The sequence below is a fragment of the Fusarium fujikuroi genome, chromosome FFUJ_chr02 (assembly GCF_900079805.1).
Source record: "Fusarium fujikuroi IMI 58289 draft genome, chromosome FFUJ_chr02".
In the NCBI taxonomy this organism is placed as follows: domain Eukaryota; kingdom Fungi; phylum Ascomycota; class Sordariomycetes; order Hypocreales; family Nectriaceae; genus Fusarium; species Fusarium fujikuroi.
Window position 1 is genome coordinate 2075616 of NC_036623.1, and position 20707 is coordinate 2096322.

General features: G+C 48.4%; 8 protein-coding genes; 5 read left to right on the plus strand and 3 right to left on the minus strand.

Moving 5' to 3' along the window:
- Positions 1–482: 482 nt before the first annotated feature.
- On the plus strand, positions 483–1171 carry FFUJ_04651 (uncharacterized protein; the record flags this gene model as incomplete). XM_023572038.1 has 2 exons in its annotated part: positions 483–757; positions 817–1171. 2 exons carry the CDS (start codon positions 483–485, stop codon positions 1169–1171), a joined length of 630 nt encoding a protein of 209 aa, XP_023426235.1.
- Positions 1172–3583: 2412 nt separating this feature from the next.
- Positions 3584–4370, plus strand: FFUJ_04650 (uncharacterized protein; the record flags this gene model as incomplete). XM_023572039.1 has 3 exons in its annotated part: positions 3584–3862; positions 3917–4026; positions 4079–4370. 3 exons carry the CDS (start codon positions 3584–3586, stop codon positions 4368–4370), a joined length of 681 nt encoding a protein of 226 aa, XP_023426236.1.
- A 1674-nt stretch (positions 4371–6044) lies between these two features.
- Positions 6045–7313, plus strand: FFUJ_04649 (related to RNA-3`-phosphate cyclase 1; the record flags this gene model as incomplete). XM_023572041.1 has 2 exons in its annotated part: positions 6045–6177; positions 6229–7313. 2 exons carry the CDS (start codon positions 6045–6047, stop codon positions 7311–7313), a joined length of 1218 nt encoding a protein of 405 aa, XP_023426237.1.
- Positions 7314–7678: 365 nt separating this feature from the next.
- On the minus strand, positions 7679–8838 carry FFUJ_04648 (related to aromatic ring-opening dioxygenase LigB subunit, putative; the record flags this gene model as incomplete). XM_023572042.1 has 4 exons in its annotated part: positions 7679–8136; positions 8190–8350; positions 8401–8573; positions 8626–8838. 4 exons carry the CDS (start codon positions 8836–8838, stop codon positions 7679–7681), a joined length of 1005 nt encoding a protein of 334 aa, XP_023426238.1.
- An 853-nt stretch (positions 8839–9691) lies between these two features.
- On the plus strand, positions 9692–11006 carry FFUJ_04647 (uncharacterized protein; the record flags this gene model as incomplete). XM_023572043.1 has 2 exons in its annotated part: positions 9692–9783; positions 9836–11006. The coding sequence occupies 2 exons, from the start codon at positions 9692–9694 to the stop codon at positions 11004–11006; spliced, it is 1263 nt and encodes a 420-aa protein (XP_023426239.1).
- A 390-nt stretch (positions 11007–11396) lies between these two features.
- FFUJ_04646 (related to IVY1-phospholipid-binding protein) lies at positions 11397–12839 on the minus strand (the record flags this gene model as incomplete). The annotated part of the gene is made up of 1 exon (XM_023572044.1): positions 11397–12839. The coding sequence occupies one exon, from the start codon at positions 12837–12839 to the stop codon at positions 11397–11399; it is 1443 nt and encodes a 480-aa protein (XP_023426240.1).
- Positions 12840–13456: 617 nt separating this feature from the next.
- On the minus strand, positions 13457–14300 carry FFUJ_04645 (related to lysophospholipase; the record flags this gene model as incomplete). XM_023572045.1 has 4 exons in its annotated part: positions 13457–13538; positions 13586–13983; positions 14030–14065; positions 14115–14300. 4 exons carry the CDS (start codon positions 14298–14300, stop codon positions 13457–13459), a joined length of 702 nt encoding a protein of 233 aa, XP_023426241.1.
- A 3287-nt stretch (positions 14301–17587) lies between these two features.
- Positions 17588–17964, plus strand: FFUJ_04644 (probable COX16-required for the assembly of cytochrome oxidase; the record flags this gene model as incomplete). XM_023572046.1 has 2 exons in its annotated part: positions 17588–17812; positions 17884–17964. The coding sequence occupies 2 exons, from the start codon at positions 17588–17590 to the stop codon at positions 17962–17964; spliced, it is 306 nt and encodes a 101-aa protein (XP_023426242.1).
- Positions 17965–20707: the final 2743 nt, after the last annotated feature.

Sequence of the window (20707 nt, forward strand, 5' to 3'; positions counted from 1 at the left end):
ATGCCACGACAACCTCCCGTATCGCCCCAGGCTGATGTAAACCGACCCTGTCCTGTAATACCCTTTTCATGCTCCTAGCACATGTTGTCGTGGCTGACCTTCACAATCTGGCAGAAGTTACTAGGTGAATTCGCCGGCAAACCGTACGACGACTAGCCTTCATCAAAACAGCAATATCTGACGAATATCGGGACCTTGACAAGCAGCGATGCTGTGCAAAAAGAAACGGGCTTCGTGAAGTGTTTCCATCTCTGTAATCCGATCAACCTTGCCCAAGCTTGCTACACGCCCTTTACCGCGTAACAGAGAGATGGTGCATTAATACCCCTTTCATGCCCGCCATGCGATGCTTACCAGTCTAAAGGTTTCGTCCCAAGAGTCTGTCGCCCACCAGATACATCCATCCCGCCCCTTACTCTTAGCTGTTCTCATATCTTCACGATCAGTTGGCTCTTGCCCCTGAGGATCCTTGTCCAATAACCATGACCTCTTCGGGAGATCGCTACGCCAGAGATGCGAGTGGGTTCTCGTCTTCGGGCGCGAACATAACCCAGAGCCATACAAGGCAAGCGCCGCAACTACAGCGCCAGACTACTGCACCCCAGGATGCCATGCTGCACCAACACCTGCCTCAAACCCAGCACTCTGGGACAGCCTACTATCCCCATCAGGACCGATCGTATCAACAAACAGTTTCAAGTCAAGGCACACAGGGCTATACGTATGCTCCATCAAGTCAGCCAGTCTACCAGGGAAGGTATGTGAGGGTGACATCATTGGAAAGACAACGAACACTAGCTAATCCATTCCGAACAGTCGTATTACCCAGGGATCCAACGATACTCCTGGTGATCAATGCCAGGTAAATTTGCCAGGGGTCCAGCACTCAATAGATGACCCTCAACAAAGAACAACCAACTTCGTGAACGGCCAGCAAGTTCGAATCGAATCGTCTCCCGACGAAGCCGAACAAAACGGTATCAGGCGTGGTACCAACACTATCTCACAATTTGAAAAACAGTTCACAAGGACTATCAACACCAGCACTCCAGCCAGTGAGACTCAGAGGGATGAGCGATATCCTCAATGCACTCGCCAGAGTTATCCTGGCTATCCCAGAACCCTCGATTATCGTGGCCAACATGACAGCTCCTCACAAGCACGACGGTGAAAGAGAGATCGAAATCAACAGAGTGCAAAGTCTGGCGTTCAACATAGTGTCTGATGGCACTTAGACATGTTATCCTGTTGGTTTCTGTCTCTACCTGACATGCCCGTAATCTCATACGAATTACTATTTCTGTCGTTTCTCGAGGGAACACTCGTTGCTACATGATTTTGGTGTTTTGGCTGGTTGGTGCACCTTGTGCACGAATAGTTTTCATGATCAGACTGTTTTTCGAATTCAGGAGGGTCCGATATGTGATGTAGAAGTCTTATTATAATTTGAAGACTATTGTTTATCAATCAATGCAATTGATCTGTATCACCAAGTTCACCGCGAGACTAATCCATTGGATGTTGGCTGGGTAGTTTCCAAAATGGTAGATCGCTGGCGAATTTGGGTGTACTGTGTAAGCCACAACCGTGTATTTCCCCCGCGGAGGGTCGTGTCTTTCATCCACCATCCAACTTCTCCAATAGATGTTAGCTGCATGAGAAAACAATAGCGCGATGCACCCAGAAATAGTGCATACACCGCATGCAAGTTCGCAGCTTCACACCCAATTTCTGTCCACTTGACGGAGAGTGATCCCCCCATTGCATATCACGCTGTTTGCCAGTGGGCAGGCTAGTGAATCAACCAAGCCAACTGCGAATCATTTAAACGGCATTCTGCTGCGCATGTCTCAATATGTATGTGATTAAGAAGAGACGTGCATTGATCGTGATGACCGTTGATTAAATGAATTGCTTGTTGGAGGTAACGCCCGTCACTGGCTCTGATCTGAAGCCTGGCCCTCTTGGACAACTAAATGTTGTGCATCCGCTCATTGTACAGTATGTTAGACGTGACCCCTGTAGATTAGAGCTCCTTGGCGTAGTTAAACAGCTCACTGTCTTCTGTGATAGCGCAAAGCCCTTTTGAGTAGACCTTCAAGCCCCCAACAGCACTGAGATAGCGGTAGTTTTATCCCATTAATACTTTGACAACCTGCAAAGCCCTGTAGGTCTATGGGAATCTGCGATGAAAGTTACCGTCTGCTGAGACCTGGCACCAAAACAGATGCTCTGACAGGGTGCCAGCCACCAACATCCACAGCTGGAAATCAGGCTGAGGGGCCTTTGGTGACAATGGATTGCCAATGCATAAAACATGGAGGGTCTGTCTCACACACTAGAGAATCTCGGTGCTTGGAATGAGGACTCCGAGCTGAAACTGTATTCCTGGGAGCCCACGCGTGCAGATCAGGAGAGTGGCTTGAAGGGAGGAGATGTTAAGTAGTCCCAGATGTCCACTGTCGTGGTTCCTCGAATTCTTGTTTCTGGCCGCAGAATGTGAGAGCCTTTTGCAGCTCCGCACTGGTCAGTCTTTCTTGTCAAGTGGTGACAGATTCAGGTCGTTACCATGGCACTGGCGAATCTCATGTCCCCGTCGGTAGGTGTGGCTTCAGCCTTCTGTTCTGTTTCGCATCCGTTTCGTTTCAGTTTGTTTCGTTCAATCTTTGTTTCGTTTAATCACCAAGGAAGGCCTGGAATGCTCTTATGGATGAGAACATGGAGTGCGCCTCGCCCATAAGCATCTTCGACTTATGGGACCTTGTTTAGAAACTCTCCAATCGCTTGATGGCCCCCTAGGCTGCCGTGCCTGGGCTCCTATGCCATTGTACCAAGGACTCGAGGTGCCACCTGGTTGGACGCCGCCTGAAGACTCGGTAACTTCGACACACGATGAATCCAACACTCCAAGCTGACCAACGAACAAGCTCCCTTTTCTTTTTCTTCATATCGATTGCTTCTTCCGGCGATCCACTACTTTCAGATATCCTCCAACAAAATTCGAAGATTACCGGGACGATCGGTGCTGCCTCTGCTTTGTGCCAACATGTACAGTAGCCTGTACCCCTGTCGCGAGCTTACTGGCTAGTTGAACGAAGTGACTCTTTTGCCATCACGTCTTTCAAACCTCGTCCATCGATATCGGCATCATCATCAACTGACGCCGTACCGTATTGTTGGCCGTTATTTGCAACGTCTCGCCTTATCGGCCTATCACTTCTTCGGTTCCATTAAACAGCTGGGCCTGTCTGCGAAGGCACGCAAAAGCACCGTGATCTTGTGCGAAACCCCGCGTATTATCACATCTGGAACCAGCCCTTTCCAGTCTTTTCTGTCGACAGTTACATCACTCTGTTCATAGAAACAGAGTGACTGACAAATCATTCCATACTTTTTTCCAGGAACCGAAAGAATCTGGCCTGTAGCTTCCTCGTCGATACTCCTCGAACCCCATCCCCTGGAAGTTCCGTCTTGCGTGGCATCTTTCAACCTCTGGCACAATCACCAGCACCGGAGGCAAGGAGGATATTGGTATCTAGGGGGCTTCACTGGCATTATTCAGGGTGCTTTTACACATCCCACCATGGATCCTCATTCTGAGCTTCGTGGGGCTGTGGCTCTGATGTGCATTACCTGCTCACAGGCATGTGAGAGAAAGAATGGTCGTTGGGTATGCGTCAACTGTAACCTTGCCTACAAGTATGACGAAGGAGATTTCGAAATAGTGTCCCAGGACAGTCCCACTACCTATGGTAATGGGGTAGTCTTCCGGCCTCTTTCAGGAGCACAAGTGCAAGGCCATCAATCTCCCTCTCCATGTTTCCCAAAGACGGCAGACAAACATGAGAACCACAAAGACTGGGTAAGTTACGGGTTACTGCATCTCTCTTCAGTAGAGAGCATACTAACAGTATAGACTTTCCCAGATGTAGTCGAACAGGACAGCCCGTCGAGTCATGACCAGACCAGGGATGGCTCTGTGCCTACACTCTCTCAAGTGTATGCCTTCCAGGGAAGCTGTGACAGGTTTGTCTATTGTGCTTCCACCCGGATAGTGATAAGTCTAATGGCGAAGTAGCGTTGACCACGGATGGCGGGTTGTCGATAATGGCCCAGGCCAGGAGAGCGGTGGTCCAAACGAGTCCTATGAGCCGATGGACCTCGACACCGATGATGAGGAACCTAATGACGAAGCGTTTCGCTCTTGGATCGATAAAACAACTGGACCGGGACTGAGCGGGAGACAAAGAGACATTAACCACGTCTTGGATCGAGTCGCCTCTCTTGGTCTGGACCTCGACACTTCTTCGATCGCACTCCAAGACGACATGATGCTCGAAATTTCCGATGACACAGATATGGAGGAGTGAAACATATCTTTCTGGCTTTCAGCCTCTGGGGAAATAAGGGATAGGGGGTGGGAGTGAACATGGTGCTAGAGACTTGAAGAGGGCACACCGAGTGCGCTCGTTCTCTCTCCTGTCGTGCCTGCCAAGGTACTTAGGTGAGTAGTAGGTACCTTAGGTAGTCTTTCCAGTTTCTGTAGGTAAGTAGACGTCGATCGAAGGGCAGGCACCCCCCGCTGCTGGCAGTTGAGGTACGATTTGAAGAATCAGGAAAGAACCATTTCAGGGGGCGCAGATAGGTGTGCGTGGTGCTTCGGGTTATGATAGATGAAAGACGAAAGATGAAAAGGAGTGCAAGGAAGAGACTGAACGTCTCCGATGCTTATGATGGATGATAATGACTAGGATAGTGCAAGGAGTGGATGCGTTGTTTGCTTTCGCTGGGAATTGTCTTGGCTTGGGATGGCTTTCTCCTAGACTGTTTGAGCGTGGTGGTTTCTTTGTTTCGCTTATGTTGGTGGTCTATTTGAAACGTGAGGAGCTGTAATGATATGTCACTTTCTCTCAGCGTCCTCGTTCAATTGTATTTGAGACTCTGCCCCTGACATCGAAAGCTCGCCATGCCTACGCAACCAATTCGTAAATGATAAGGCTGTGTAAACTTATTGTCTGCGACCATTCTCCATCCCTCTCATTTGGTATAATGATCATCATCCAATTGGTGATGGCAATTGGTCAATGTCGCCACAAGCTACCACATCAGGCGTGGCAAAGAATGTGCCATCCCCAATAGTTGAGAAAAGAACAAAATCATCCTTGTGGCTGAGCCAGGGCCTTGGGGTGTATTCTATGTTGTGTGAGTGGCATCTTGAAGTCTCCTGTGCTCAAACACTTGAGCAGCACAAGCTGGGACGACGTAACGAAAAGCTCATGAGAAGCAGAGAGCGCGGAAAGAGACCTGAAAATGAAGAAAGGGGATAAAATAGGGGAAACGGTAAACGAGATCAAATGGCGCACTTGGTGAAGCCACTCATGACAGACAATCCGGGGTAATCGCCTGAACTTTCCGGACCGCCGGGCCCACTCCACCGCCGGGATCATTAGCTGCCTCCGGCAATTTGCATTCTTTCGGGTGCCCGCTTATACTTGCTTGTTGCAAACAGCTACCCTGGGAATCGCCAAACTGGGCGTTCGGCTCTTCATATATATAACTGTTTCAAAATCTTTTCACTGGACACGAGGAAACACCGGGACTCGTGTCAGACCGCCTTCGGAGAGGCCGAGGATTCAGCTTGGTCTGTTCATGACTGCAGATCGCATGTTATCAGTCATTCTTTCGGCTGTGCATTCTCGAGGTTGACCTTTAAGGGTCCGCTGGGCTTGTTGATGATTTATATCCTTTTCTGTCGCTGAACCGTCCGCTAGAACCTCGTTGCCCGCCCATCAATCCACGAAGATATTAGCTTCTTCGGCAATGAGTCACATTATTGAATCGCAGCTGCATGGTGAAGGACTTTCAACACCATATATAGACAATCGCCCGATGCCGTTTCACTATTGTTCACGCTGTTTTCACGGTGGTACATCATTGAGATTATAAATCTTCTGTCTGATCTGGCCTTCCACAACGAGACTCCGACCTATCAAGTTCAACTTGCCACAGAAGCCCACCCACCAGGTATCAACAGAGGCGACAAAATGAACCCTGTGGAACTAGACGGAAGAACGGGAGAGGGCGGTGGACAGGTTGTAAGAGTCGCAATAGCAATAGCTGCCTTGACGGGACAGGCTGTCACCATCACCAACGTCAGAGGAAATCGAGAACGTGGAGGTGATTGATGCCTAAACACGTACTGCAACGCCACCAGCTGATATCCCCCAGGTCTCAAGAGCCAACACGTCACGAGCATTCAGTTCCTCGCGGAGATAACAGATGCGGATGTGGAGGGCCTAAGTGTAGGTTCCAAGACCATAACCTTCGCTCCACGACGAGGACCCACCGAACTATATCAACGCAATATCAAGATATCTGCAGAGTCAGGTTCTGCGAGTAGTCTCCTCATTTTGCAAGCTGTCCTCCCGTTTCTAATCTTTGCCGGCAATGACTCCGAGGAATCAGTCGAGCTTTCAATATCTGGTGGATCCAATGTGTCATTTTCACTCAGTTTTGAATATCTGGACCAAGTTCTCCTACCAACATTGGAGGAACGATTTGGAATTCATGTTGAAAGGGCGTTAGAAAGACGTGGATGGAGCCTCGGTCCGCAGTCGAGGGGTCAGATACGTCTCAAGTTTCATCCATTGAAGATTGGCCAAACTCTGCGATACAAATCCCCAGAGCAACGCGCTTACCCTGAGTCCTATGAGATCAAGTCTATTGATGTCAGCATGGTAGTGCCTGGCAGCACGCACGAGAGACTCCAGGCATCACTGACAAGGGGCCTTGGGGACCTCTTTTCTGGGGTAGACGTCCATTTCAAGCATGTTGAAGACACGGGCCTAGATTCACGGTGGTACATACTGCTTGTGGCCCATTCCACATCTGGGATCAGATGGGGACATGACTGGCTTGGATCAATACCGAAAAAGACAAAGAACAGGGACATGTTCGCCGATCAAGTGTCAAGAAAATTGTGTCGGGGTTTGTACGATGAGGTAGCTGTCGGTGGCCAAGTGGACGTTCATCTTCAAGATCAAGTGGTCGTTTTCCAAGCACTCTGTGAGGGATACTCTTCGTTCCCTCGAGGAGATGCCCCAGATGATTCTCCACCTGACACACTAATCGATGCCATGGTAAACTTGGATATCGGTACTGGCAGAATGAGAAAAGAAAAGACGAATGAGCCCTTCGGTTGCGGCTCTCTTCATACACAAACAGCCAGGTGGGTTGCTAGCGAGATGTTGCCGAGCGTCGAGTTTTACAACAAAGGCAACATAGTGAAAGGGGCGGGTATATCAATGAAATAGATTCTGTTGAGAGCTTGACGTTGCATACTTATGACTCAATGGTAGTTCGTTACAGATGAGTATGAATGTGGTTAGGTAAGGCCAAAACACCAATGAAAGCATGCATTTTTGTTGAGCGGTGTGGGTTGGGATGCGACGTGGCTGCCTGAGGATGGCCTCACAGAGGAGCGAAAGTTTTAACTGGCAGAGAATTATGCTGTATAACACGATTATTTTCGTTGGGTATAAGTTAGCCATCTCCTGCCAACCTCAACTTTGTCTGTGGCTGATGCCACCATAAGGTGTCCGAGCCTCAGTCTTGTCATAGCAGGCCTCGATAATCATGGTCGTTGCACTTTGGCTACACACTACCACCAAAATAATGCTCATGAGGATGAAGGAACATCACCGAACCGGAATTGCGACCATCCGAAGCTGCCTTCATGAAGAGTCCATATCTGTTTTCCCCAATCCTCACTGGCGGCGCCTGCAGCGATGAAAACTGGCATAAGGTGATCCATGAAAGGGTGTGCTTGTTTCGCATCTCCCCGCTTACATATCGCCGCCATCTTCTCCTCTCGGACAGCTGGGTCGGCCTCCAAAGCCTCCTTGAGAGCGTTATCGAAGCTCACAACATATGGCAATGGCTCTGTGTTACCCTCGAACATGTGGTGCATGTCACGTAAGTTGTGTACTGACATTCCGGCTCCAATGATGACTATTCCCTCGTCCCGAAGTGCAGATACAGCACGTCCGAGAGCGTAGTGAGCATGAGGATCTTCGTTTTTGAAGAGCGAGACTTGAACAAGTGGTACGTTGAGTGGATTTGTTTCTGGGTTGAAAGCTGCAAGCTGTTAGACCTTCACATATGGATATCCGGTGTTTGGAGAAACGCACCAACATGAAAGCCAGAAAATACGCCATGATCAAGACCTCGCTCCATTCCATAGGATTGGATACCAGCTTCTGAAAGCATGGTCATAATCTTGCTCGCAAGCTCTGGGCTACCCTTGTTTGGATATTGAGCTTTATAAAAGTGATCGGGGAATCCGTAGAAACTGAGATTGTTAATGTAAAGCTTTGTAAAGCATCGAGTGATGTGACGCACTCATAAATGAGAGGAGTGTCTACAGCATTGTTAACATGAATAGCGTGCTCCTCTCCCATCCAATGTGCTGAGAAGACCACTACGGCCTTCGGCTTCACTTTCTGCGTTATTTCCTTTCCAATTTGTTGAAGGACAGGATACACGGGGTGCTTTGTGTTATACTGCACATCAGGCTTGGTGTATGTCAGTAGCTATCCGCTTGAGCTTCAACATAAGTAGACTCACACCACCATGACTGAAGAAGTATACAGGCGCCTTTTTTGCCGTATTCGTCTTTATTGGAAACGTTACATCCTTCTGTGAGTTATACCAATCAAAGCCTGCCCTCTGCAGAGTCGATGAGAAGGCTTTGAGTGGTGAAGCACCAAACAAGGCAATCATGGCTACGGCAATAGAGAAGAAGCCGATCAATGATCGGAAAGATAGGAGTTGGGTCATATTGAACAGCGATAGGTTTCGGTAGCAACTCTTGAGTTACAGGTTAACCCACGGTTGCTTAGAATATGTGTCTTCCTTTTACATGTACTGTAAGTGTATATCCGAATATCCATCTCGGGAGAGGCCGGCGCTGGTAAATCCATCAGTGGATCTGGCCCAGCTGAAGTGGGATGAAATTTGATGCTGAATCAGCTCATCACGGGGATCTTGTTTATGTAGCCGACTGTGGAGGGATCTGAGACATGGTTGCGCTTTTATGCTATGATATTTGGGCTGGAATTTAATTCATAAACATAGTTATTAAAAGCTGGAGCTAGTATAATAGACTGGGTGAACTTATGCAAGCGAATAGAAAGCTCTAGCCAGACACAATCAAATTCAGGAGCCAATCACAACTGGCTTCATCACACAAACTTAGAATGATGCAGGATAAAGCAAACTTGAGTATTAAATTGCGTGAAAGTCGAGGTCGTAGAACAAAGAATGAGCCTACTGCCTGTTGAAAGCCTGGAAGACCTCACATTCAGACTTGACTGTTACGGCTGGCAAGCTCAAGTTCACGGAGCCGGATAAACTAGCCCCACAACTGCACCAACGCAGCTACGTTTAGTGGTCGGTTGCCTGTGCAACTGCCAGATTAGCCCGCCAAAAATTGGAAGTCAGGGCAGCTTCAGAAACTGCCACTGGGCATGTGAACAGGCGGCTTGTCCAACCATCAGCAACCTCAACTCCTTTCGTGCAGACAAACATCGCCATCTAGGATTTCGTACCTCCTAAGGTATCCGTACGGCCCATCGATTCGACACCCCCTCCTCGCCGTTTGTCAGCTCTCCCTGCCGCCAAAGCCTTCATCATGGCTCCTCTCATTCTACATAACGTTCCTGACGACGAGTGTTACGTTGGCGATGATGGCGTGAAGCGACCATATGCCATGTATTTCAACCAGTATGTCTTCCCCCTTGCCCATTTGAATCAATGCTAACGGAACGCGAAAAAGGCAAGATGCTCCCCAAGGAAGCGCACGATCACGTCGCAGCGCCGCCGAGTCTGGTTCCTTCGGTAAATCCACACGGCGCTCACGATCACGTACTGGTACACCCGCACGCAGTCGCGAAAATCCTACACTAGCTGCTGCAGACAAGCTCTTTGGCGACTGGGTATCGAACCAGGCTGCAACAGCGCCATCTCAAACTGTTCAGCGCAAGAGCAGTGGTTTGATGCAAGAAGAGGTTCCCGTCAAGCGATCTGTTACTTCTACACCCGTCGAGCTCATCCTTCGCGGCTACCGGTCATCAACACAGCAGTACGCCGCTATTTCACACTATGAATCCCTTGCTGGCGCGATCTTGGAGGATTACCCTCGCGAACCTCCTGCCAGCCAACGCCGATACAAATCTGAGTTGCGCGACCCTGCCTTTACGCGACGTCGCAACCTGACAGCAGATGAGCGAGCTATGGTGAATCGCGCAGATGGCGGAGAGCACTGGGTGAAGGTCACCTTTGAAAGCAGAGAAGCTGCCGAAGCTGCTACTTTTGCCAGCCCTCAGAGAATACTGGGTCATCTGGTTTATGCTGAGCCGTACCGAGGTGTTCCTCCCGCCAAAGACGAGGCTTGTCCCGATATCGAGGTCGTCCCAGACCATTCCCGCTCACAAAGTATGCCTGCTGCTGTTCCCACTGCCAATGGTCGCAAGAGCTTCAGTGGGCCTACATCGTTTAACAGCCGGCTCCTCGATCTCTCTCCTCCTCATTCGCAGACATCTAGCTTTACCATGGATACTGGAACTATCAGCAACTCTCACGCTTCTACAGCTACGATCACCGAGCCTTTCCCTCTTCCTCAAGCTACCACATCCAGCATCGAACCCATGGAGATCCGTGATGGCGACAGCGTTTTCTGCCGTCGCATCCCTACTGCCCGTCGCGCTACCATTCTTCCCGCCGAACAAGCTCTCCTACCTCAACAGACTATGATGCAACGGGTCGTCAATGCTATTCCCTTTGTGAAGTGGTTCGGCGGTAGCATGATCGGTAACGAAGTACCACGAACCGAGACCGGCGAGTTTGACTGGAGCAAAGCCAGTCTCTACTGGAAGCTTATCTGGTGGCTCGACGCTACTTTTGGACTATTCAGCGGCGATGTACTCAATGCCGACAAGGACGACTAGAGGACGTTCGGTCGGCGTTGGAAGCCAAAGGTGTTGAAAGCAGCGTCCAAACGAAAGGGGTCGACGTCTAAAAGACGACGATCGTCGGGCGGCCGTGATAGAATGTACGAGAGACGAAGAATTTGATCATTGACCACGGCGTAATAACGATCATGGCGTCAGGCGTGTTATAATGGAATTGGGACGGTGTCTGAGTTAGTCGACATGCTTAATAGATGGAGGGTGGAAAATCCGTATAATGTTCTGTACACTATCAATCAAGAGCAAAGTACTCTTGCAAAATCTATTGCTGCCTCTCCGTGAAGAGAATATTTCCCAAATGCCCGTGTAAACGCCCTTGTAGATGAACCCCGAACACGACGATAAGTCATTTTCACCACTTAATCATTTTCAGCTTGGACTTTTATCTTCATCACCGCTCCATGCAGCTGCTGAGCTAGCGTCTGTGATGAGCGGCTGTGAATTTGCCCTTTTTCTCACCGAACTTGGTGATCCTGACCGACCTCTCGTTTCCTCCTCTTGACCATTTTCTTTTTCATGCCCACCATCGCCATTCTGTTGCTCTTCTGTTCCTGCGTCATCAGCTTCCACAACAGGCATCAGGAGCTCCGACCTGTTCAAATCGTCTTCTCCGTTTTCAAGCCCTTCTGCTCTACCCCCTAGAGAATCAAACGTCACGTCTGTTGGAATGCGACGAATAGGCTGTGGTGAGAACGGCCTTGCATTGCGGGGTTTGTTGAAGTCAGTTGAGAAGACGCTGTCACTGTCATTCATAACGCCGCCACCGGGTCTAGAATCAGATGCCAGTGCTGCTAGAGATTGATACCGTTCCGTGTCCATAAGAAGACTATCCCCTCTAGCGTGACTTCTGGATGGATCTGATCCTGTATCGGCCAGTATGCTCTTAGGAGGGAGGATAGAGAAGAGTTTGGGGGTGTCGCCGCTACCGCCACTTCCCAAGTTCGCAGCATCTTCCTCCGTTGCGAATAAGTCTTGACCCTTTTCAAGAAGATCATCCAGGCCGCCTCCGCTCCAGCCTTTCCTCGCTAGACCTTCAAATATGTCCACTTCTGCACGTACAAGACTGCAACTTGCTTCGACAATCCTTCCACTTGTCTCTTGACTCTCCCTCAATAGTGTCCGTGCATGATCGGCATGCAACGTCGTTAAGCCATCCAGTTTTGTCGTCAACTCGACTAAATGTGCCCTAAATCGACCAACATCTCGTCTCCTCTGTTTATGCAGCTTCATTCCTTCTTTCTCCAGTCGCTTGATTTCTTTGCTTTGTGCCTTGATCTTTTGCTTATACGTCTCCTCTTCATCGTCAATAACTGTCTGCCACTTGTCCAGATCATGGAGCAGTGGTACTTCGAAGGATCGGTATACCGTCTCAGAGAGGATCTGTTGGTGATTGGCAACAAGGTAGTGTACTCCGGAGGCGGACATAAGCGTATCGGCTGTGCAGGAACCCTTGGTTGTAAAGCTTGCTGTCATATTAGTCCCAGACGGACCGATGGGTTCGGCGCGAGCTTCCTTTAACCTAGCGCATGCTTCAAGTGCTGATCCAAATGTCGATGCGGCGGTTGACAATGCGGCGAGTGCCAGTCGGTAGCCTTTTGCGGAGGCGACAAGGTCGGAGTAAGCTTGCTGAGAGAGCTCAAGGTCGGCTTTTGTAAGGACAGCATGTGATGATCGTGGGGGCGGCGGCAAAGGCAGATTATACTGAGATAGCGGATTTGCAGTCGACGCAAGAGAATAGACTGGCGATCCCGGAACGGGCGGTAGCTGTGACGGTGTCGGCGACGCTGGACGCGATGTTGTTTCGGAGGCCATATTTGTTTACTTTGGGCGGTCGATCATCGGGGTATGCTCGGGCTTGTGAGACTGGTTCTCAAGGCGCACAAACGACAAAACTTCAGATATAGTTGTGTGCTTCACAACAATGAAGTTGATGCGTCAGCTTCGATTTGCCGAGTGACGGTCAAGGTTATTGACTCTACCAAGGTTTCGGTTGGCGAATGTTGGAGAAGAAGTGGTCCAGGATCAAGGGTCTGTTGTTTCGAGCTCATCTCCCCCACTGATAGAAGGTTCGCGTGCGCTAGGCGTTAGGGCACTTAGTGGCCCGGTCTTATCATGCAACTCGGTAGGGCGTTCTGAGCCACTCAGTAGTGGAGCGCACGTCATTTGGTGGACATTCATCCATACGGAGAATTTGGAGATCTTTTGGCATCACGAGGTATCGATGAGCGATATCAGATATAGAACACGCGGCATATGAAGTCTATATAATTGGCCCCTTCACAACTCGTGGCAGAATAATGTGATATCAGGATTTTGGAAACCTTTGGCGCTTGGTAGACTATCTATTGTCTTCTATTTCGCACAAGAGAGTGTTCTGTGTTCAAAGGCTCACGAGTCTATACTTTGTGAGGTCTATACCATGTATGACTTTAGTTCTTGGGAGGCAATTGCTTTCTCAGGAACGCCTCAACCTCATCAAGCTCCTCCAGGCAAGCAGAGTGGCCCATACCACTATCAAGAGTTAGCATCTCCTTGTTAATATGGCACTGGTCACTTACGGGTAAGTCTTAAATGACACATCGTAGCCAAGCTCCTTAAGCAGATCGGCACTCAGCTTTCCACGCTGGAAAGGAACAATAGGGTCAGCATCTCCATGGAACATCATCACAGGAGTCTGGCGGTTGGCATCCGTGGGCTTGACAAGGTCGGCAAAGGTTTTGGACAGGAGAAGCCATGATGAAAGGCCGACGATACCGCCCAGCTTGCTTGTGCAGGTGAGACCAGCAAGGAGTGACATGGCGCCTCCCTGGGAGAAACCTCCAAGAACAATACGCTCAGGGGGGATGCCAGAGTTAACCTCCTCTTGGATGAGATCATGGAAGTACTTTTGACTTCGCTTAATGCCTTCTGTATCCTCATTGCGGACCAGGCTATCAACATCTCCGCCGAGTTGTTTCTGCTTCGTGTTAGGATAGCCAATCCGATGTACCAGAGCAACTTACAACGTCAAACCATCCAGGCATTCTCATTCCCATGTTCTAAACGTGTTAGTTGGGTGTCGAAAAGGCTCCTGAAAGGTCAACTCACCACAGTGATAGGGATTTCTGGAGCATGAGGCAGAATGAACTTGACTTCATTGAGCTTCTCTCGTCGGCGCCAGTTCTCAACAGCACTTGCCCAGCCATGGCCAGTGTCACCCAGGCCATGCACGAAGATGACGGTAGCCGTGTGGCGGGATGCCGCAGGGAAGACGAGAGGGAGTTTTCCTGACATCTTGACTTCTGGCTGAGTCTCTGGTTCGGTCCTGGTGGAGAAAGATTTGAATATGAAGAGAAACACTAATGGAGCAGCAAAGATGCAAAAGTAGCGAAGTAAGTGTCTGTAGGATATTGAATCGTTGTTGGTTTGCTGCGGTTGATTGGACATGAATGGAAGGGTTCAGGTTAAGTTGTCCAATGATTGTGTCGATATCAAGTGGAGAGTTTAGTGGCAGATACAAGTAGAAACTGAGAGTACTTAGCCTGACAAGCTGCTTACCCTGCACACAGCCTACTATTTTCTTCTGTGGAATTATGTGCATTTTCAAAATACAGTATTAAACAATCCTGATAGTTCTAACGGAATAAAATGTATCTAGAATTTCTTGTACCCTAGCTACCAATGATCTATCAAGTGAAAGTGACTTAACTTACGTAACCTCATCGATCGAGTGAATGAAAGAAAGCCAATAATGTCATTTCAACAAGGTGAACTACCAAGGCATGTGAAGAGGGAAGCAACGCGGTAGTATTGTAAGTTATTTACTGGTCGATGTACTATACATTGAATATATAATTGGGAGCAAACTGCACATGTGGTGATTCCAGTAGCCAGAACGCTTGCAAGATTATCACGGGAATTACATTAAGAAAGGAGGAGTTAGAATATATAAGTTACTATATAGTTTTATATTATATACTTTATTATAACTATTATCCTACCGAGAGTTACTAGTAATGGCAAAAGAGAAGGAAGAAACTATTTAGTTAATAGACTTACACTAAAGGTAATAAATAACACATAAATGCCTCATATTACTTCTTCTAGGCTTTCCAAGGCACATATGAAACTCAGTGACTTCACAGTTACTGGACAAGAGTTGCTTCGCTACTGTAAATGGTAATAACATGCGTTATCTTTTGAACCAGTTTCCAGTCCTCGAAATAAGGAGTAATACTGGAATGTTATGGTGAAGTAACTGTATGAGAAAGAACCTAAAACTTGTTAATTTGGAGCTAGTTGCCGGTTTTCTACGCTGAAAAGATATAAAAATATCAGTGGTTTACAATACCATTTATAAATATTATCCTGTGCCTGTTTGGCTTCACTGTGCCGTCCGAAACTCTGTCAGTGTTCGGGGGGTTGTGGACCTTTCCTGTACCTCGACAACTAATAAGGGCTGATACCAAATCCCAACCGTAGAGTGATTCCTGAAATGTGGCTTTCTGATGCTCTTTTTTGAAGTTGTGATCAACTTGACTACCATAAGAACCGCATATCAGTAAGATTGTTAATTACCTTATAGAAACGATCAAGTATACTGGAGGATAACGATGGTTGAGTAATTTAGTAGACAAACGAGACAAGCAGTTCCCTGAAATAATAGTAGATGGCCTTTAGGGGCCTCAAATATCTTCTTCATGTACAAGAAGACTGATCTTCATAAACGAAATCACCGGAATGAACTAAACTGTTGGGCATCTGACAGGATCTTTTATACAACCCTGGATTTGCAACTCGTCACAGCCTATTCCAGATAGATTTTCTTCTTAACGATACCCTACGGATTTGGCTCTGACTCAAATGCGTTTCTTCACCAGATTGTACTCAGCCAAAAGTTTGCCCATGCCCGTGAAGAAGCGGATATCTTCACGAAGCTCAGTTTAAGGGCTGATGACAAAGCCGAGATGGTAGGTATAGAGGCCAATCCAGCCGCCAGAAACCACACCTTGTGCATTACCCTGGGGGTTGTGAAACAGAATTGAGTGACACTTATCCAGGTTGCCAAGCTGAAGGAGGCCATCCGCTCGCCATGAATTAGCGGGAAAATATGCAAAAGATGATTCAAGCAGTTCCTGCGCCATGAACAGCCAGGTTAATATCCAAATAGCGTCTTCGGCCTTCAAACGCCCTAGAGCTATTTCTCTCCCTCGAGCCTCCCTTCACTTCAGGTATGCCGCTCAATGCTCCTCGGGAGTATCCATGTTAGCGTTTTCAATACCAGAACAAAAGCCGGTATCGTTCAACAAACCATAGTCTCTAATTATACAGTGCTTACTCCTCATAATTTTACATTGCTAATCACGATTCATTACAGCAGGAGCATACGTGTGTCTTCCTCGGCCATGTTCGGTAACTCAACATCGTTGTTGAACGATATGTAACGTGGCACCAAGACGGCAATAAGAAAAGACCCTTGGTTGATTGACGCAGCCACTTTCAACGGTCAATGGACCCGTTAAGGCATTAGCCACTCAGCCAAATATCCGAAATATTCGAACTAAAGTCTAGGCAGTCTAAATTCCAACGCCGTTGTTTTTCATTCATCAACAAACAGGGTTCAGGCTTTGAGAGAGAAAATTTTGCAACCGCCCGTTCCGTTCCTGACTAGAAGAAGCACGGAACAGATTCTGGAAGAAATTTGAAGACCTGAGTGTCTGGACCAAGAAGCACGGGCGCATGTGCTTGACGTTGGGCGCTGTGAAGGTGTTCCCAGGGCGGTCGCACGAGTCCAAGCCCGTTGGAGTGTCACTGACTCTCCAGGATATGCCAGGCAGAATTCGGGGTCCAATAGCACAAGTGAGTCATCTTATTTCCAGGCAAAATGGAGTTACCCGGTCTCAACAGCTTGGGCGCCGTACACGTCCTTTTGATGTGGTACAAGACAGTACATGAGGACATCCAGACCCTCAATTTCGGTCAACGTGAGGCTGAAAGGAAATTTCATCGTAGCTAGTGGCAAATTAATAAGTGGTCTGTGTTGGCAAACATCGTTCAGATGCGATAAATTCTTTGTTATTAGTCAAGAGCCGTTTGTCTCGGCTCCAGCATTGATGGTGGAGTCTGGACCCTGAAATTCGAGGTCCGGCAGTCGGAAATCCTCCAGGCTGTCGTCGGTCCGGGAAAAAGTAAACGCGCACAGGCCATAGACTAGATCGCTCGGAGCGGTAAAGGTGGGGCTTCGGCGATGAGGTCAGTTCATCTTGTTGGAGTTAACCTCAGACCTCGTGAATCAAATCAAACTCTTCCTTTTGGTCAATTCTCGTCTCTCCACACTTCAACTTAGACCAGACCATACCCGGCGTGTATCGGCCGTGCTATCAGTCAGGCATTACTAGCAATTGCCTCTCCACAACCGCTCAAACTCGTTTTGTATGCTCACCAACAAACGGTACAACCTTTGCGTCCGAAGTGGCTCACAGAGCTTCCGGTATCCTACACTGATTTCGTCAGCCCTACCGACCGACAATTGACCCACGATGCCGGCGTTTCAGAGCAAAAAGTTCCGGTCCGCGGCCGACATGAACAGCATCGGCATGCGGTACCGCACCCTCATGAACAAGCATCCCTTCCTCATGTTTGGCCTGCCTTTCATGGCCGTCATTGTTGCTGGTTCCTTCGTCCTGACGCCAGCCACTGCTGTCCGCTACGAACGCTACGACCGCAAGGTCCGCCAGATGACCAAGGATGAGGAACTCAATGTGCGCCGGTCTGCAAGGAAGGTGGACATGAAGGAGGAGTACTACGTACGTCTCAGTCTTGGAACCGGAGGAAGAATGTTGCTTGAGATGTGCGATTCACTAATTCTTGGAAACAGAGACTTGCCGGCAAGGACCTTGATGATTGGGAGCAGAAGCGCGTGAAGAGACTTCCAGGTGAGAATGATGGCGTGTTGTAAATGAGGCTGTACATGCTCCCTTGCCTTGTGTGTATGGAAAGCTATCACGAACTTGAGAAATTCATCGATTTCATCAAGATCGATCTCCAGTGAAGGTTGCAAAAGACTACGATTACGACCGCGTCGACGTCATTACATCTTCCCGTCCTTAATGTCGCGGTTGTTTCTGAAACACCGGGAAGCAAGGGTCGCCAAGGAGGACAATGTACCATATGTAAATGGCATCAAAGGCGTTTTTGGCGTTTGGGAATGAGATCGCGTTATCTGTCTCTAGTTCTGTGTCGCGCAGAGTAAAATCCGCGCGGCTTCCTAATCGTTTGTCCGGAAATTAGTGGGTTTAAGGCTACAGGGACGAGCCGTAACGTCAGTGTTTGACCCAGGCGAATGGTCAAAGGGATATCAGAGACAAGTTGTGAGATGGAGATCGAGACTGAAGTGAGGACATCTAACGTCAGACTGACAAAGGATCGATGAGTCTATGGAAGTTCGATCTTGATTCTAGGTTCTTGGAGGGTGAGATGTTTCACAGGCTTGAAACGGGTGGACGATGCGAGAAGGGGATGCCTCAAATTGACAACATCGAACAAGAGACTCGAAACTACAAGGCTTGCAGCTGTGAGACTTGCATATGTCAGTCAGTTTGCGAGGTGCATATATCACGCACTGCAAGCACTAGTAGATGCAATCTGTACCCTACCGCAACATGCATTTGGACAGACAATCGATACAAGGCGTTATCAAGGCACAGAACATCTTTATTTGGCGGTCTGCCATCAGTCAATGGCTTCAAATCACCCCTTGCATCGAGTCACGTTGACACAATGCCCCTGCATCTCGCAATTTCCAAGTCTAAGCTGAATCCGTTAAACAAGGCTCAGCCTAGGCATCATCAGTATCGCAGTACTTACCTTCCATGTGCTTGTGTTTCTGATTATTATCATGGGTTTCAAACCGCCCCGTCTCCGTCTTAATCGCACTGCGTGATTCCCTCAATTGACAGTTCATCTCATCGTCGATCGGGGCACGACGCTCGAGCCTCGTCTCCTCACAGCCTAGCATCTCAATGAGTGGTTGAGGTATCATCACATTGGCTGACGAGGCCAAGATATCACAGCACAAGGCCAAGCTAAGATTAACTAAAGCTGCTAAGAGACACGCCAGAGACGCAGCTATCGAGCGGGAATACGCGTAGTCAATGGATAAAGCCTAGAAAGCTTCAAATGGTACTGCTTTAGCTCACGATTGTAAAGGTAGCGCAGCTGCGCAGGGGCCAGAGCGCCACGCCTGTCCCCGCGTTGAACTGATCGTCCTGAATGTCAATTGGAGGATCAGGCTTTATCGATTGAGGTCAAATTCAACCGAGACATTTCTTCGTTAGTTGGTGATCGTCAGGAGATTGTCACGAACACATGAGTTGTAATCGTGGTAAGATGATGTCGAGGGGAAAAAAGTGTGGCCCGTATATTGGGTCGATGATGATGATATTGATGATAAAATGGGGAAGGACCGAAATCAAGATAGAGGCAGCCGTCCAAACACTGGGGGGTTTATAGGAGGGGGGTTGTAGCCAATGACACTTCGAGATTTACATGAATGTCATTGAAGGTATCGCACATCGCTGAATGGCGGTCGGAGGCGATGGTGATCCTGACTATCATTAACGTCAAGAGATGGTGGTGAACTCATCGCAAAACCGTAACGCAAGGTACAGTTTGTACCTGCAGGTACACACGCACCTCATACGTCTCAGCACATGGAAATCATCCCAAGTGTGTGTGGTCGTATCGCATTCATACGATTGTTTCCGCCATCCGAGCAACCGAACAAGGCGCAGTACACTACATTAACAAGAATACGATAACATTTTGCCCAGCAGACACACCAGTTCGTGTAGGGTAGCAATCGGCCTAGATACACATGATGGTGTTTCGACAAACTCGCATGTGAGTGGACAGAGAAATCTTGGAAAGTTTGCCTGGCCCCCCTGTCTGTAGGTCATATGTCTGGCCATGCCAAGCCAATTCGGCAATTAGCACCTTTTTCTCATGTCAGAATTGTTCGGAGTTGCGAAATGCAACGTTGGTTCCCCGATACGGGAATCCAATAACCACGAGTAGAGCAAACAAACTGAAAGACGGGAACTAAGAAAGTTGCTGGTGTCGTAATTAATTTGTGTTCTAGATCCAGACTCAGACACGCAAGGATGACCGTGGTGTTGGTAATTGCAATTAACTTGCATGAGAGCAGGGACCTATAGCAGGCTATAATTGGGAATGGAGATCTATGTAACCTCACAGTTAGCTGCCGAGTCAGAAAACGCTGCCAAACCAAGGCAAAGGGAATAAGAAAGTTTGTTATTAGTGGATGCATCAATTAATCCTGCATACTCACCGATACCCTGATTTTCCCTGTCACTTTTGATCTTTGATCCAGGCAAGTTTTTCTTCTTTTAATTGCAGATTTCTGCGATCCTACAGCAACGATATGATATCTCGATGCCCGATCCTGAAAATTGACAAAGAAGCAATTGTTGGCAGAGAGAAAAAAGAAAACATATTCCCGATGCTACGGTAATCTTCAGCTCAGCTGCGTTCGGAGACAGCGATAATAAATGAGCCTTCGTGGAATCAACGCCCAGGCGGGCCAATGGCACGGGCTTGCGGGCACTAACTGTCACGAAGCCACTCCCAAAGAGCTGGAAAAACAGTCCGGCTTCACCAAGTCCGAACGACAAGGTTTTTGC